This window comes from Pangasianodon hypophthalmus, chromosome 14 (assembly GCF_027358585.1).
Source record: "Pangasianodon hypophthalmus isolate fPanHyp1 chromosome 14, fPanHyp1.pri, whole genome shotgun sequence".
NCBI lineage: Eukaryota > Metazoa > Chordata > Actinopteri > Siluriformes > Pangasiidae > Pangasianodon > Pangasianodon hypophthalmus.
This window is the reverse complement of record NC_069723.1, coordinates 2,836,608-2,854,487: the sequence shown is the minus strand read 5'-3', so window position 1 is coordinate 2,854,487 and position 17,880 is coordinate 2,836,608. Positions and strand designations below refer to the sequence as shown.

Below are 17,880 nucleotides of genomic sequence, written 5' to 3'. Positions count from 1 at the left end.
ATTTAAAAAAGGAATTGAAATGTGACATCACACAACAATAATCTGCCGCACAGTTAGGAAGCATTATATAAGGAATAAAACACACAGTGTCGTGCTGTTTTAGGAAAATAATCAACGACAGGCTGGTGTAATGAAGCAGAGTCACTGTTACCACCTTGAAGTTGATTATTTTCCTTCAACAGCACATCCTGAAGTGTTTTATTCCTCTTATACCACAGCAATTTGTCAACAATTGCACTTTTTTAAAATTTATTTCATGCGTTTTATAGTTACATTTAACGTTTGTGAAACAACTTCGTGTTCTCACTTATGTTATAGCAGCTATAAACAGTTGTTCCCTCACCAACCTCTCTTTTTTTCTCTCTCTCTCTTTTTTAAAGTTACAAACAAAACACAGATGTTGAGAAACCGCAAAGTGTAAACTCCTCTGTCCTGAAGATGAAAACTTAAAGCTGTTACAAAACCACTGACATTCGAGATTTCTTCCCTAAATTTTAAATAAACCAAAAGCATCAACGTATCAACGATTTAAATTTTTTTAATCAGTTTATGTCGAGTGACCCACTTTACAAGTCCCTATGAATGAGTCGTTACTATAGAAACGATAACGCATTAATATAAACCTGCACTACTGTCAGAGCTGCTGTTATAGAAAATTAATCAACAGCTTCTGACCAATCAGACTCCAGAATTCAACAGCAATGTGGTATAAAGAAAGATAACTAGCCAGCCTTGTTTAGAGCGAGCAATTAGCTTACGTCTTCCTCAGGATGCTGGGATTTTCCTCAGCTCCTTCGTAAAGCCCTATTACATGTAACATTGCGAATGTTATGAGATCTTGTAACACACACACACACACACACACACACGCTCAGTGGAGCTGGCGATTTGAATAAAAACTTGCCTGGCAAAATGGAGGATGATTTCAGACCCTGATGTTCTAATCTCAGTATATTATATAACTGATTATCTGCACTTGCTCAGTTCCTGGTAAGACTGGGTCACGTGATCATATAATATCGATATTACAGTATGTGTATGAAAAATTATGTAACTACACTTTTAGGAGATATCATGGGTATCGTGATATTTTTAATAACCTCTTTTTAATAACACACAGCTGATTTGTTAGTTTTTGACTGGTTGAGTCTTTAAAGATTTTTTATTTTGCAGTAAAATTCCTCTTTTTCAGTGTTTGGTGCCAATAAATCTTATTTTTATTTAAAAAAAAAAAAAAAAAAAAAGGTATTGTGGAATTAAAATTTTAAAGGTTTATATTACAATGTACTGAATCTACTGTTTGTTAGGAAACCTGTATATTGTGATACACATCGTGTATCGTAGAAATGTCTTGAGATATCGCGATATGATATTTTTTGTCATATCGCTGATCCCTGGTTCTCAGTAACGTGCTTCGTTCTGTCTTTCGCAGGGTGTTTGCTGATGATCCTGGTCAGATGATTTACATGCTGAGCAGGTAAATAAAATGTATGCGGGGCATACTGTCTCTCTCCCCTGTCAATCAGAGCAAACTAGCCAATCTTGGGCGTATGCAGAAGAGGGCAGATAACGCTTCCCTCCGAGTGTGTTACGCTGTGATTCTGTGGCTTGATATCTTTCTTCGCATGCCTTTAGCAATAGTTTCTAAACACTTTTTAAGATAAATTTGTTAAAGATGTAGTTTTTTTTCTTGACAGCGCTAGATACGGAGTTCTTTAATCGTCTATGGAAACATTTCCGATGTCATTTGTGTCAGGTTTGTTTTTTGTGGTGTTGATGGATTTGGTTTTGTGTTGTGGTACTTGTAGTCTTCTGCTTCTCTCAGCCAGCGTAACTTGACGTAATGGGACAGAAAAAACGGTCTACACTCTTATAAAAAGGCTTCTTGAAGTGTTTTTTTTTTTTTTCAGAAGGTTCTTTGTATAGTTATGGGTTCTGAGCTTCCTAAACAAAAAGTTATAGTATGAACTCTTTATTATAAACATGTTGTTGTTAAAAAAAGACCCAAAAAACTCTTAAAGACCTTAATTTTTTTTTTTTTTTTCCCCCTTATCACAGGTCAGATCGCTCCGTTCACACCCAGACCTGAGCTCGCGGCCTTGTCGTCAGCTGGGAACGCCAAATCAACCAAATAGCTGGGGAGGAAAATGGCTTCCCGTCCGACTGCTGCCGCCTTTCAACAATCTGCGCCGTGGCTAGCGATGGAGAATTAGCACGGAGCTCGCGGCCGAGCGCAGATTCTGTGTTGGTTGTTATAAAGGGAACTTGTATTATGTTTCTCACTTTGCCTCCTCTAAAAGGAGCTTCTCTTCTCCAAAAAAACAAAAAAAATGGCAGCTCGGTGTAGCGAAGACACTAAAACGCATATCATCTGTCCAACTCTGTTTTTAATCTTGTGTTCCTGGGGCCTGTGATTGAAGCAAACACTTTACAGCTGCCTTCTGTTTTAATTTACTCACTTTACGTCGTCTGGTTTAGGCGCGTGCTTCATATCACAATGACTTATTGCGTTTATCATGGCGGTTTGCGTCTCGTGTGTATTTCAGTCTGTCCAGTGGGACGTGTGAGGTTTTCAGGAGACAAAGACACTCTATATTTTCGTAAGTTTTTTTAAATAACTGACCACTTCGACGTGCGGCCTTAAACGCAAAGTTAATAGAGATTTAGTTAAACGATACGTGATCATGTACACAATTGTAACTGTGAATGTAGCCTCAAAGATGCAACAGGACTCCTTTAAATCTAACAATGACAATAATAAACCTTAATGACATTCCTCTATCTTAAGGGACGAACACATACACACTCGTGTGACCCTAGAGATCCTAGCGCTAATATAATAATCACAATTTTTTTTTTTTTATAAATATACACATTTGTTTTATGCTCAGAATTTGAGAGTTTCTTCACATCTCTAGGTGAGGTTGCATTTGCAAGAAATGACTCAGCTCTTTGATTCGGTTCTTTTAGGTTATTCACATGTGTGAACTTTTTTTTTTTAATACGTATAGCTAATTAGGATATTTCATTTATTAAGATAAATCTTAGTCACAGACAGTGGCACAGTAACATTAAAGTATCAAAAATAGTTTAACTTGGGGGGAAAAAAAGGTCAATGAGTCGTTTGGGAAATGACTCTTCTCAGCGAACCGATTCAAATAATCTGATTCACTGAAAAGAGCGGGAATTCTGTTCCCTCGCAGCTGCGCTCACCCCTCCCCCACACGCGGGCCCCTTTGCCATTGACCAATCAGAGACAGGCTCGAGGGATAAGCTGAACGGCTGATGAAGAAAAGGGGCGGGGCTTCCTGCCTGAGGTAAATAACTGTTAGGAAATGAGCATTGATTTTTAAATGAGCTGTTAGCTTTTAGCTTGTTCTGTTTTACTGAACCAAATGCCGATGTTTAATCTTTTTTTTGTTTTGTTTTTTTTTTTGTTGTTTTTTTAAATGTGTTTAATTTTAAGTGCTCAGCAGGAACAAATCCTCTTATGTGAAAACAAACTCAAAGTTTGTGAACTTAATTCTTTATAAATATCATTTATCATGATTGATAACATACTCATATTTTAAAAAAATAACTACTCATATTACAAATATTAATATTAACTCGTAAATTTTTTTGTCATATCGCACAGCTCTGTTATGTTACATAAAACCAACTAAATTGTTTTTTTTTTTTTTTTTTTTCTGAATGTAAAGTCTATGGTTTGTATATGTATTTTTTTATGCAAAGTTTCCCAAAAGTATCGCAGCCCAATGATTGTTGTTAAAATGGTAGAGCGAGCATCACATTTACAACTTTCCCTCTAACCCTACGTTCACAAAAACAAGTGACAAAACAGAATTGCAAGCATTCATTTCCAATATGCATAAGCAACACAATTTCAGCCACAAATTGACATTTAAATTAAGATCATTTCATTTATGTGCAAATTAGATATGAAGCTTTAAAGCCACAAATCCGAACAGTTGGTTCGAATGATTCCTCGGACCGATCCTATGTGCGAGGTCCAACATTTCTTCGGTTCCCCACTCACAACTTTAGTTCCTACCTGCGATTAGTTTCTATTTACTGTTTGACGCACAAAAAAATGGAAGCAAAACTTAAAACGATGGCTTTGTCTAATCCTGTCATACGCACAATCTTTCATTAAATGTGTATAGAGACATTAGGAAGAAAAATAACGCGTGGAAGGAAGTAGCAGAGATCGCTGGTGCACATAGCTAGTGTAGTTAGCTTTGCTAATCTTCCAACAAACCTAGTACAAAAATTCGAGCATGTAAAGCAAACAACCAATATTCACACTGAATAATGCGTTATTTAATTTGTGTTTAACTAGCTAGCTTTAGAAGCCATATATAGCTACTTACATTTTTTCATCGTAACGAAAAAAAAAAACATACTGGCCAGGCCACGCCCACAGGTGACCCCAGTAGCGAACGCCCACATGAGACAAACTACAATCGACATGAGTGAGTTACTGCTGTGAACGTAGGGTTCAGATGATCGCAATTTTAAAATTTTGGTTAATTGTAAAAAGAAAGCTGGGTCCAAATGACTTAAAGACCTCAGACACAGTGGGCCAGAGCTCTGCTTTGTTTTTTAAGAAATTGTACCACTAATTTTAAGATGAATGAACTGTACAAGTTTTAAACTAGCCGTGTGACCCTTGCTGTACTCTTTCTTTTCTAATTGTTTTACAGAAGGGTTGTGCCATCTGCGATATGGATTTCCTTTTTTGTTCCATACAATAAACCAACATGTTGTACACATGAATCATCTCACTGTTTGTGTTTGTTATAAACTGGATTCATTTGCATTTTTGGTTTTAACCTTTGGCCGTAAAGTGGCCTCGTGCGTCACAAGAACCATGTCAACAAGAATCACGTTAACATGCGGTGAAGTTTGTTCTGTCTTGACCGTGTGTCACATGATCCGGGATCATTTGGGAAAAATGGCCGTCTGTAGGTCATCAAAATGTTTTTTATATTTTTACATTTTTAATATGGAGGCCCATTCCGGGTGTATTCCCGTCCTGCTCCCAGCGTTCCCGGGATAGGACCCTGACCAGAATAAAGTGCTTACTGAAGACAAACGAATTCATGAAATATTTTAAATAGAATAAACACACTAAATGATTAATTATTTCATGCTCATATTCAAGAAAACTTGTAAACACCATTAATGACTTATAACACGATTTGCTATCGTGCTTCTTTCACTTCTAATGCAATAATGTTATATATGAGGTGATCCGCAATAAATGCAAAAAAAAATAAGAAGCTTAAACAATGTTCAAAAACAATAACATTTTTCCAGGGCGTTATTTTTAGCCATTTAATTTTGCCATGGCATTATTTCTAGCCACCTAAGAAAGCAAAGGGGTCCTGAGTGACATCGCTGCGTGATGCTTTATTTCGATTCCCACCTGTATTTGGACAAAATCTCGTTTCTTACTTTTATCCGGAATACGGGTGGGAAGAAATATCACGCCGGCTGCTTCCGCCGAACTCGAGCCTCATCCCAAATGACTTCCTCTAGTATATGTAGGGCACTAGATAGGGCGCGAGAGGCGCTTATTGTACCTACTATGTAGTGCACTTCTTAAGGGAGGAGGAAAGAATTTAGGATTTGAACTTTGAGACGCGAGAACATACACCACGGAGAATAAACATTGGCCTTATTGGAGTTTATAGCGATAAAGTTTAAAGATTGATTAGATTTTGAAATTAATTTTAGGGGAAAAATCGGTTAAACCTCGCCGCTTTTTCGTCCCTAAAATGGCGCCAACGATTCAAACGCAAGCGCAGCGCGAGGACGGGCATCGGTAAGAGTGTTAGCATTTCGGCTAGGCTAGCGTGTTAGCCTAGTTAGCTAACATGTTAAAGCACACTTTGTGGCTAACTACTTTAATTAAATATCTTTCAGTTATGTTAGGAGACATGTTGAACTTTCAGTAATTAGTCCCAGTAATTAGTACTCCTAAAAGGATAAGTTGCTTATTTTTAAATAATTAGCGAAGAGCTAATAACAAGTGTGCTAGCTAGCATAACTTAGCCATATATACTTAGCAGTACAGCAACATTAGCTCGTATAGGCACCTAAATGTTCATGTTTAATTTTCAAAACTATATTTCACTCAGATTATTAACTCTCCTGAGTATGCATATGAAGTCCCTGGGGGTAGAAACTGTTTTATATTCTGTAGAATGTATTTTTATAGGAAGGAAGCAGAATCCCAAATGCATGTAAGAATGTAGAAGCGATGGCTTTATGCCCTGTGTAGTGCACTTCGGTGGGATGTGGGCTGATTGGACATGTAGTGCACTACGTAGGGTGGAATGGAAACAGCCCTTATAGTGCCCTGTAGTACACTGAATAGGGATTAATTCCTAAATTATTGAATGTCTAGCACACTAGATTAAATACCCCATATAATGCACTTGTATGGGATCCTGAGTGATTCAGTATCACTCAAAAGAATGTAAGAACTAGTGCACCTAAGTAGGGTGCAGCAAGTGATTTGGGATACAGCACGTGAATGTGAGCTTGTTTTATTTTCAGATGTGTCTAATTTAGCTTTCTGTATTGTTTGTTTGTTTGTTTGTTTGTTTGTTTTTTCCCCCCACACAGGAGCTCGTCACACAGAACCGTCCCTGAGAGGTACCGCCTCGGCCATATCTCATTATTATTATTATTATTATTATTATTATTATTAATCACTGATGGAATTGTGTGTTTTATGCAGAATGTTGTTCTTGTGTGTTTTTTTTAGGTCCGGTGTTGTGTGCCGGGTGAAATACTGTAACAGTCTCCCTGACATCCCGTTCGACCCCAAGTTCATCACGTATCCCTTCGACCAACACAGGTGCACAGGAGACACAGCAAAATATTTCTAACATATTTATTTATTTATATATATATTATGGACCATTTAGATATAAACAGGTTGCTGTAACTGATGTTGCACATTGTTAATTGTGTTTGTGTTTGTGTGTGTGTGAAGGTTTGTGCAGTATAAAGCCACCTCACTCGAAAAACAACACAAACACGACTTGCTCACAGAACCGGACCTGGGAGTGACAATCGACCTCATCAACCCTGATACCTACCGCATTGACCCTAACAGTGAGTGTACGCTTAATACACACCCTAACAGTGAGTGTACGCTTAATACGCACCCTAACAGTGAGTGTACGCTTAATACGCACCCTAACAGTGAGTGTACGCTTAATACGCACCCTAACGGCGAGTGTACGCTTAATACACACCCTAACAGTGAGTGTACGCTTAATACGCACCCTAACAGTGAGTGTACGCTTAATACGCACCCTAACAGTGAGTGTACGCTTAATACGCACCCTAACGGCGAGTGTACGCTTAATACGCACCCTAACGGCGAGTGTACGCTTAATACGCACCCTAACAGTGAGTGTACGCTTAATACGCACCCTAACAGTGAGTGTACGCTTAATACGCACCCTAACGGCGAGTGTACGCTTAATACGCACCCTAACGGCGAGTGTACGCTTAATACACACCACACAGACACTAATATAGTGTGTTTCTCAGTTGTGTTAGATCCTGCGGATGAGAAGCTTCTAGAAGAGGAGATCCAGGCCCCCACTAGCTCCAAGAGGTCAGAGGTCATCTGTGTGTGTTTGTGTCTGCACATTTACGCTCCAGTGTTCATTTGCATACAAGTAAATGTTTGTAGGGTCTGAATGTGTATTAGTTTTTTTTTTGTTTGTTTGTTTAATGTGTTTGTGTGTGTGTGTGTGTGTGTGTAGATCCCAGCAGCATGCTAAGGTGGTTCCCTGGATGAGGAAGACGGAGTACATCTCCACAGAGTTCAACAGATATGGTGTGTCCAACGACAAAGTGGAGGTCAAGTGAGTAGGCATTTTACACACACACACACACACACACACACACACACACACACACACACACACACACTCACGAGCCACTTAATCCAGTTAAACAGGATGCCACCTTGTTGTCAGTGCTGTTTAATTACTCGCTCTCTCTCTCTCTGTGTGTGTGTGTGTGTGTGTGTGTGTGTGTGTGTGTAGGATCGGTGTGTCGGTGAAGCAGCAGTTCACAGAAGAGGAGATCTACAAGGACAGAGACAGTCAGATCGCTGCCATCGAAAAAACCTTCGAGGACGCCCAGAAAAACGTGAGCACTACATCTAACGCTTTTTTCTGCACTTAGAGTTAATTTAAAATTTAATCTTATTAGCTGAGAGAGAATTGAACATTGTATTTATTCAGGATAATCTCTGATTCTTTTTTACACAACAATCCTAATACATTAAAACTGAAGAAGGAAATCCGGCAATATTTCAATGAATTATAATTAATATATATTAAATTCGTTACATACATTTTATTTTATACAACACTGCTTCGATTAAATGAAAATCTGTTTCAATAAATGTTTAATAAACTGAGCTTTTTCAGATGAGTGTAGAAAATGTCTTGATTTTTTTAAAAAAAATTTTTTTAAACATCCCTTCTGTTTTTTCAGATTACGCAGCACTACAGCAAACCAAGAGTTACACCTGTGGAGGTGTTGCCCGTCTTCCCTGACTTTAAGGTCACACACACACACACACACACACACACACTTTGGAATCTATGTCAGTAAACGAATATATAAATATAATTTTGTGTTGTTTTTCTTTTCTTTCTCCTCTGTGCAGATGTGGATAAACCCGTGTGCGCAGGTCATCTTCGACTCCGACCCCGCTCCTAAAGATGTCTCCGGCTCTGCGGCTGTAGATATGATGTCACAGGCTATGATCAGGTGTGTGTGTGTGTGTGTGTGTGTGTGTGTGTGTGTGGTTTTGGATTGCTGCCTTTTATTTTGACAGCTTTTTGTGTTTGTGAATAAGGTTTTTTTTGTGTGTGTGTGTGTGTGTGTTGTTTTTTTTTTTTTAAATGTGTGTGCATGTGCGTTTTTTCTCCGCAGAGGAATGATGGACGAGGAAGGGAACCAGTTTGTGGCGTACTTCCTGCCCAACGAGGATACGCTGCGCAAGCGGAAAAGAGACGTGGAGGAGGAAGTGGACTACATGCCCGAGGAGCTGTACGACCACACACACACACACACACACACACACACACAAGCTGTGTCAGCTAAACCAACATCCCTGTGCCACTTTTCATTCGAGTTAAAACTAGACATGTTCCAGTAAACCAAAATATTGCTCTCTTTACCAGAGTGCTGTTGATTGGCCAGAAGTTGTTGATTAATTTCCTACAACAGCAGCACCTGTAACAGTAGCCGCAAATCACAGGTTTATATTATAAGTATGACGTGTCGTTCTTTAATAAATAAACTGTAATCATCAACAATAAGAGGAATAAAACTCCAGGAAGTGGAGGAATAAAACACTCCAGGATGTGCTGTTCTAGAAAAATCCTCAACTTTGGCGTGATAATAGTGACTCTGCTTTATCACACCACTGCATTGTTGTTTATTTTCCTATAACAGCACCACACCAAGTGGTGTATTCCTTACATATCTTCCCCAGAGCTCCTTTGAGGAGGAAGCTGCCTAGATAAGCAGTGTTCAAGACAAGAAAAAAAAAATCAGGCCTATTAGAAGGAAGGAAGGAGTGTTGTTGGACAAAGTTGCAGTAACATTGCATGTGTCTTTCAGTTATTTTAGTGACATTTAGTTTAGTTTTTTAACATTTAGTTTCCTTTTCTCTCTCTGTCTGTCTGCAGATACGACTATAAGATAGCGAGAGAGTACAACTGGAACGTGAAGAACAAAGCCAGCAAAGGCTACGAGGAGAACTACTTCTTCATCTTCCGAGACGGAGACGGCGTTTACTACAACGAGCTCGAGACCAGGCAGGTTTACGTGCTGTCACAGATATCACCCCAAGGGCTACCTAATTTTTATTTTTATTTTTTTTGCTAGCATGAATGCAGTACACCGTTGGCATGATGGTCAGGAATATGTTGCTAAATTACTAAGAAAAGACCAGTATGATGTAAAAACTGCACTCTATCTTCTACTCAGAAACTCAAAGCTGTCTAAATATTTCAGCTTCCAAACTGAATACCACAAGAATGTGCCATGAAATCTAGCACGTGAAATCTTCTAATAAACGCTAAGAGCAGACCCGAGTCTGTCATGCAGTAAAATGTGGCCCTCGTGCCTCTGTGCCAGACATAAACAATATTTTTTTTAACATTTAACATTATAAAAATATAATTCATGTTCGCTAAACCTTTACATATTGCTCAATAGCTAGTTAGCTTAGCAGATAGCTAATATCAGTTATTGTAACGAAGCATTGTTTGAAGGTAACGTTATTAACGATATTGAATCTGGATAGAAAGATCAACGCTAAGTAAGATGCACCTTATTGAATGACATCATTTCCTGTATCGTTGCACCTCACATTCTGAAATCATTCACTTTCCGCACAAGATGAAAATTAACTCTAAGGATGAACTGAACTCTGCAGTGTGAGTGAAGAAACACTGTATTATATTATACATATGAGTGTTATATATAAGTGTGTGTGTGTGTGTGTGTGTTTGTCAGGGTGCGCTTGAGTAAGAGGCGCGCGAAGGCCGGTGCTCAGTCCACCACCAACGCTGTGCTGGTCTGCAAACACAGAGATATGAACGAGAAAGAGCTGGAAGCACAGGTCTGTACACACACACACACTAGATTACAGTGGAGTCCTCTCTTACACACACACACACACGCACATACACACACATACATACACTCTTAGACACACACTCTCGCACATACACACTCTCGCACATACACACACATACATACATGCACTCGTACATGTACAGACTCTTACACACACACACGCACATACACACTCGTACACACACAATCATACATACACGCACGAGATTACAGTGGAGTCCTCTCTTACACACACACACTCAAACACACACACTTGTACATATAAACACATACACGTGCATACACACACAATCATACATACACTTGTGTATATACACACACTCTTACGTACACATGCACTCTTAAACACACTCTTACACACACACACATTCGTACATGTAGACACTAACTTGTATATACAGACACACACATTCGTACATATACACACAGTCATGCATACACACACACTCCTACATCGTGCATATACACACATACTCATACATATATGCATACAGTCGTACATACATATGCTCACACTCATACACACACACGTGCATAAACACACACACATGTACATATGTACACTTTGTTTTGCATTGTGTGTTAATGGAATGATGTAGAGCTAAATGGAAAATGTGTGTGTGACGTGCAGGAGGCTCGCAGAGCTCAGCTGGAGAACCACGAGCCAGAGGATGAGGAGGAAGACATGGACATGGACAAAGACACACAGGACTCTGGTAACACACACACACACACACACACACACACACACACACTTACACACACACACTGAGCATAAAGGAGATAATAATGATCCCTTTGCTTGTCGCTATGTCACTTTGCTTTTCATTTGCATAAAGTTAAACTCATGTTTATGGCATCAGTGGCTCCTCCCACTTCCTCCAGTGTGTGTGTTTATGTTGTGTAAATTAACACCCATCTCTTCCAACACAGGCGACGAGAAGGAGAAAGGCAGCGAGAGCGAGAACTCTGACAGCGGCTCCGACCGGGACGAGGAGGACGATCGGCGCGGCGACAACGATGAAGAGGAGGATGAAGAGGAGGAAGAAGAGGAGAGGAAGGGGAGCGGCAGTGAGAGCGGAGAGGACCGGCAGGCACGTGACGAGGAGGAGATCTTCGGCAGCGACGACGACAGCGAGGAAGACGACGAGGGCGGCGTGCGGAGGAGGAGAAGGAGTGGGAGCGAGGACGAGGACGCAGAGGAAGAGGGAGGAAGGGCGAGCGGCAGTGCCTCACCCGCCCACAGCAGCAGCGGCCAATCAGAGGGAGGGGGAGGGCAAAGCGGCAGCGAGAGGGGGTCGGACTCCAGCGATGGCAGTGACAGCGAATGAGACGACAGCGGGAGGGAAAAACTACAACCACCATTATGACTGGAGCTCGCTCGCACTCTACTGCTCGCACTCTTCTTCTCACACTCTTCTTCTCTCACTCTACTTCTCTCACTCTTCTTCTCACACTCTACCGCTCGCACTCTTCTTCTCACACTCTACTGCTCACACTCTACTTCTCACACTCTTCTTCTCTCACTCTTCTTCTCACACTCTCCTGCTCGCACTCTACCGCTCATACTCTTCTTCTCACACTCTTCTTCTCTCACTCTACTTCTCTCACTCTTCTTCTCACACTCTACCGCTCACACTCTCCTGCTCGCACTCTTCTTCTCACACTCTCCTGCTCGCACTCTTCTTCTCACACTCTACCGCTCATACTCTTCTTCTCGCACTCTACCGCTCATACTCTTCTTCTCACACTCTACTGTTCTTATTCTTCTGTTCTTACTCTACCACCTGCACTCTACCGCTCTTACTGTTCATCTCGTACTCTACCACTCACACTCTTCCGTTTATACTCTACTGTATTTACTCTACCGCTCATACTCTACCACTCACACTCTTCTGTTCTTACTGTTCAGTTTACGCTCTACCTCTCTTACTCTGCAGTTTTTACTCTGGGTCTCATACTCTATTGCTCACATTCTACCGCACATACCCTACTGCTCACACTCTGCTTTTTTTTTTTTTTACTCTGCTGCTCATACTGTACCGCTCATACTCTTCCGTTCTTACTCTACTGCACAGTCCGCTGCTCATACTCTACTGTTCATTATAGGAAAGAGATGAACAAAAACAACAAATTGTTTCTTTCATTTTGCCTTGTTCTTTCTTCTTTTCTTTATGGTGACATGTTTCCTGCTCCAACACTTACTGTCCTTACTACACTGTCTTGTCAGAATAATTCCTAATCAATTCTAACAAATCCTCAACAGTAGTAGTAGTTTATTCTCAAGTGCTGTTCTTTGTGGCAGAGAGACCGTGCATATTACCCATAATCCATTGTGAGCGCGTGTCTGGTGGCGAGTCGGTTATATATACCCTGTGCTAAATGATGCGTTGTTTCACACTGTCTCACTGGAATTATCTCTATCCAGTAGTCGCAGTTGGGATAATTTCTTAAAGGGTAAATAAGGTGTGTTGGAGCAGGAAAAATGCGAATCGCTAAATCCGCTTGGATTCAGCATTTACGCTCAGTATGACCTTCTCAACCTGAAGGCTCGATGCTTTTCTGTCACTGCTGGAGCAGATGTTGATGCTAAGAACAGATCTTACCCTTTATGTCCTAACAAATATAAATATACACATCAGCAAGATCTATCCATTGCTCCGCTTTCTCAACAAACCTGTCTGACTATAGTATCATGAGGTTTTTTTTCTGTTTCTTTATTTTGATCCAAAGGTCATATTGAAATTTATGTAATGTTTTTTGTTGTTGGTTTGTTTTAATAGCTGTAGAAAGTAAAGTCTTCTCACTTCATCACTTTGCTGTATAAACTGCTGTAAATAAAGAACAACCAGTTCATTTGTTTAAAAAAAAGTGATTCCCTTTATGTATTTCTTCATCATATTTCTTATCAAGGTTGATATGGAGTTATACACTATATGGCCAAAAGTATGTGGACACCTGACCACCTACGTGTTGGTCATCCCATTCCAAAACCATGGGTAGTAATATGGACTTTTCCCGGCTGTGGGTTTTCCGACATCTTCAGGAAAGAGGAGTTTACGCCTTTTAGGTCTGTTTATAGCTGCTATAACGTAAGCGAGAACAGGAACTAACTTCATGGAAGTTCCACAACATTAAATGTAACTATAAATTGATTTAAAAAGAAAACATTTTCTATTGTTCTTTAATTAATACAAAAAATTCTCAAGGTTGGTAGCAGTAACATTTCCTCTAAACTTGTCACATTGTGTTTTATTCCTTACTTAATATCAACATGTGTGTAATGAACATATTATAGGCTACTTCAATAATGCGAAACCTTTAATGTAGCAACCAGTTTATATTTTTAATATAATCTAGTCTGGTATTTATTTCTATACCATCCTTTTTTCTGCTGTAAGACACTAATGAAATTAAATACATATTTAAAAATCAGTATTTCCAAAATTTCTGAAAAGCAAAAGCATGAGCAGCAAAATACTTCAAAGCTTTGACATTTAAAAAAATAAAAACATTTTTCAAAAAAAACTTTTTTTTAAGCTGTAACAGGTCTATATAGTACCGTGTTCACATGTGCTTCACTTTTTTCTACAAATTTCAAATAAAAAAAAATTAGAAAGCAAACGCATGATGCCTTTTCTCCACTGATCTGAGATCAGCTGTGAGTTTATTCCCCCAAAATGATCTTCAGTATACAGAAGGATGGAGCACTGATCCGGATGGACGGAGTAATATTTTCAGCGAAAGAAGGACAATTTCTCCTTCAGCCATTCCTCAGAGAGATCGTCTGCGTTTCGGATCTCAAAAACCTGCAGATGGTAAAAACATAAACATGTGAACAAATGTGTCTAATTAGGAAGCAAAGAAATGTCTAAGTTTTTTATATATATATATATATATATATATTGGCGCATGGTACTGGAAACAAACATCCATACAGGATAAAGAGTATATATAGTACATTTTATTATAAATTTGTTCATTTGTTTACCTTGGTGAGTTCGGCAGATTGGACGAGTCTGTTTTTACTGCCGGCGTACATCATCTGCTGTTCCGGCTTACAACCTGTACAAAGAAAATATAACATTTTTACCTTTATCTTCATTAACTGCCTTATTCTAGTCAGGGTCTATATTGAGGTTTACGTTACTAATTTATAGAATCAACCTCACCGTTGGTTAAAAATTCCTGTGTGCCGGTCCAATACAAATTGGTCAGAATTCCTTCAGAAGTACGTAAGCGCTGTGCGTATTTCTAGTCATATTAATCCTATCGTGTTTTATCACGATTAAAGATTAAACAACGCAATTATAAAGGATGCAACCTGGGAAAAAAAGTCACTTTCAGGCCCTTCTTGTAATAACCAGGCCCCAAAGTACAGCCTAGGGCTGCAATTGGACATTGATTGCATTTCAGTGTGACACGGCTGCATTGCACTGATGAAAATCACATGCAGTACCACCGGGAATCACATTCACTCCTGACGCAGCATTAAATTCTTAAACAGCAATCCAATGATGATGATCGAGCAACGTAAGAGCACCGCAATGATGCTTTCGCTTTTCAGTGTGCTATGTTTTCTGCATACTACTAATAAAAAGCAAGAATCGCTACATCTCCATGTAGATCGAATTAAAAAGGAAAGAAACAGACCTTTAGATTTTAGATTTCCCAACATGAAGTGCTGCGATGATTGAGATATTCATTTTTAATGGAACGATTGTTCGATGTTGGACGTCCCATTCACCCCAAACGTAGCTGATCCGCTAAGTCATTTATTGTTTTTCTTAGATTTGTTTTGCGCTGGAGAACCAAGGCTAATGTAAAAGTAGCTAACATTTGCGACATTGAAAACATACAATCATGTAGGAATCTATCTTAGACGACTGAAATATATTTTTTTCTTTAACGCAATTAGGTATCAATTCCCCACCTCCCACAGCTTGAAAGTAGAATCCTAGCAAACGCTACAAGTTATACGAATGATAACAAGAACTTAAATATGTATGTTGCTTTTTTAAAAAATGATATACTGAGCTTAATATCATTTCAATGTACTGTATGTATATTTAAAAATTTGGGAAAATTTGGGAATAGAATTTGTTACTTGTTAGCTACATTAGCCTTGTAGCTTCAGTGCACAACTAGAAAACGCAAACGTGTTCGGGATTTGGGATCAAGTGTTCCATTAATAATTTATTCATGATTTCAGATTTCATTACATTTTTATTGATTTTTAGAGAAGTTTGCATCATCACAGTACTTCAGCTAACAATATTTATTGAGCACATTTTACAAAATTAAATATATAGCTCATAGTGGATTTATACTAATATAAATAATCTAGAAACTTTATTTATTTAATTATTATCTTCAAAGACATGACAAATATAATATAGTATACAGAGTTGTATCAGCTTGCTGATTAGCTGATTAGCTAGTTATCTCCCTAGCATGCTAATTAGTTTGTAGTCATTATCGCTGTTTTGAGAATACCCTGAGAATAAAATGAAATGTTGGGGGAAAAAAACATAATAATAAAAGATGTTTAACAGGAATTTAAAAAGTCGTGTATAACGAAGAGCGCTACTCACCCACAGGGCTGGAGAAAATGAAACACAGCGGGTAGGACACTCGGCCGTCGGAGTGTGTAAGCTTGTAGCTGTACACTATGTATGTGCACTTCGGTTAAGTGATCTACACTTAGATGACTCACTTTTCTGAGAAGTTGTTTCAACTGTGTTTCATTATTTTTTTAACATCAACCTCCCATCAGGAGTGTGTGTTAGAGATCACTCTGCACTCACTGTGTTTAATGAGAGGACTGGGATTGTGCGGTGCACTGCAGCATATGAAACTCAGGAGCTGTAGTAAATATAACGTGCGATTATCTGTAAATATGTGTAAATAACATGGATTACTGCTGTATAAAGTTTGCTAATCCAAGGAGATTTTCACTTCTACACACTATTTATTTCCAATAGCGTATAGAGTTCTGAACGCTGCCAGTGTCTGGTGTAAAGGTTTTGATTAACATGACAGCGTATAAGACGTGACGCTGCTACAGTCTGCTTAAGATGAACTCCATCTTGGATTAAGGTTAATGAAATTTTAATATTAATAATAATAATAATAATAATTTGACCATTTTATTTATTATTACATATCACTTATTATCATTTATTCTGAAAAACATAGCACTGCGCCAATATTGGCTCGCTTATGAGGGAACAGAGAGTAATTGAAACACTGCCCAGAATTAGCTAAACTCGAGCTCCAAAACATCAACTCTGTATCAGATATGAATATTTTTTTAATAGATAAGGATATCGTGGCTGGCGCTCGGGAAGCTCTTCCCTCAGATCGTCCAGAGAAATGTCCTGTAACATGAACATCACATGATTAAGCACAGATTCTCACTTTTTTTAAGGTTAAGTGATTAGCGATATGAATGATACCTCATACTCCTCTTCTAATATGACCAGCTGTTTCTCCATATCAATTTTCACTGAAATAAATAAATAGCGGACATAAATAATAGAAAATGTCTCACAGATGTGGATTTAGTGAAATGCAAAATCAAGGAATTATGATTTTTTTGTATACACACACACACATATATATATATATGTGTGTGTGTGTGTGTGTGTGTGTACAGTTCACCATGTTACGCCCTGAATCTGAACATGTGAATGATAATAATAATAATAATAATAACTGAATCATGTGAGAACGTCATATAAATCACATGCACTACTTGTGAAAATAAATGAATCACGTGTGGGGAAAAAATGAATCACAAAAAAATCACGCAAAAATAAATGAATTATATTTCTATTATTACAAATGGTGATTTGTTTATAAATTGTTTTGTTTTTGTTGTTAAATTGTTTTGTAACAACAAATCGTAAAAAAGAAAATTAAAAGAATCAAGTAAAAAATTAACGTGAAAATATGAATCTCTCATATGAAAAAAAAATCACATGAAAATAAATAAATCATGTGAACATAAAAATAAATGTGAAAAATGTGAGGGGTCTAAAAACCATGTGTAAATTCATATGACATTTCTGTAAGGAAAATGTGATTTAAAAAAATAAAATAAAGAGAAAATGTAATATTATTGTAAAAAATACTGTCCATCATTACTAATCCAATGCTGAGAGTGAATGTGATTCATGATGG

General features: G+C 38.5%; 2 protein-coding genes across 2 annotated transcripts in view; one reads left to right on the top strand and one right to left on the bottom strand.

Annotated features, from left to right (window-relative positions):
* The first annotated feature begins 5,484 nt into the window (after positions 1-5,484).
* On the top strand, positions 5,485-13,566 carry paf1 (PAF1 homolog, Paf1/RNA polymerase II complex component). Its single transcript, XM_053239779.1, has 14 exons — positions 5,485-5,830; positions 6,637-6,666; positions 6,779-6,871; positions 7,010-7,131; positions 7,576-7,642; positions 7,794-7,895; positions 8,079-8,184; positions 8,536-8,604; positions 8,711-8,814; positions 8,980-9,096; positions 9,741-9,869; positions 10,573-10,678; positions 11,327-11,411; positions 11,629-13,566. The coding sequence occupies exons 1-14, from the start codon at positions 5,784-5,786 to the stop codon at positions 12,024-12,026; spliced, it is 1,575 nt and encodes a 524-aa protein (XP_053095754.1). The 5' UTR covers positions 5,485-5,783; the 3' UTR covers positions 12,027-13,566.
* Positions 13,567-13,862: 296 nt separating this feature from the next.
* The window catches only part of gmfg (glia maturation factor, gamma), a 6,180-nt gene continuing 2,162 nt past the window's right edge, over positions 13,863-17,880 (bottom strand). Inside the window, exons 3-7 of the mRNA XM_026943413.3 lie at positions 17,154-17,203; positions 17,026-17,075; positions 16,290-16,372; positions 14,687-14,760; positions 13,863-14,504 (exon numbers count right to left, since the gene is read on the bottom strand). Coding sequence (XP_026799214.1) covers positions 14,433-14,504; positions 14,687-14,760; positions 16,290-16,372; positions 17,026-17,075; positions 17,154-17,203 — 329 coding nt within the window. The 3' untranslated portion in view covers positions 13,863-14,432. The remainder of the gene's footprint in view (positions 14,505-14,686; positions 14,761-16,289; positions 16,373-17,025; positions 17,076-17,153; positions 17,204-17,880) is intronic.

What these genes read in the sequence shown, in the direction of transcription:
- paf1 (XM_053239779.1), top strand. Translation starts at nt 5,784, where the DNA reads ATGGCGCCAACGATTCAAACGCAAGCGCAGCGCGAGGACGGGCATCG. An exon ending in CCGTCTTCCCTGACTTTAAG is followed by an intron (nt 8,605 to 8,710) that starts GTCACACACACA and finishes TCCTCTGTGCAG; the next exon opens with ATGTGGATAAACCCGTGTGC. An exon ending in AGAAAGAGCTGGAAGCACAG is followed by an intron (nt 10,679 to 11,326) that starts GTCTGTACACAC and finishes TGTGACGTGCAG; the next exon opens with GAGGCTCGCAGAGCTCAGCT.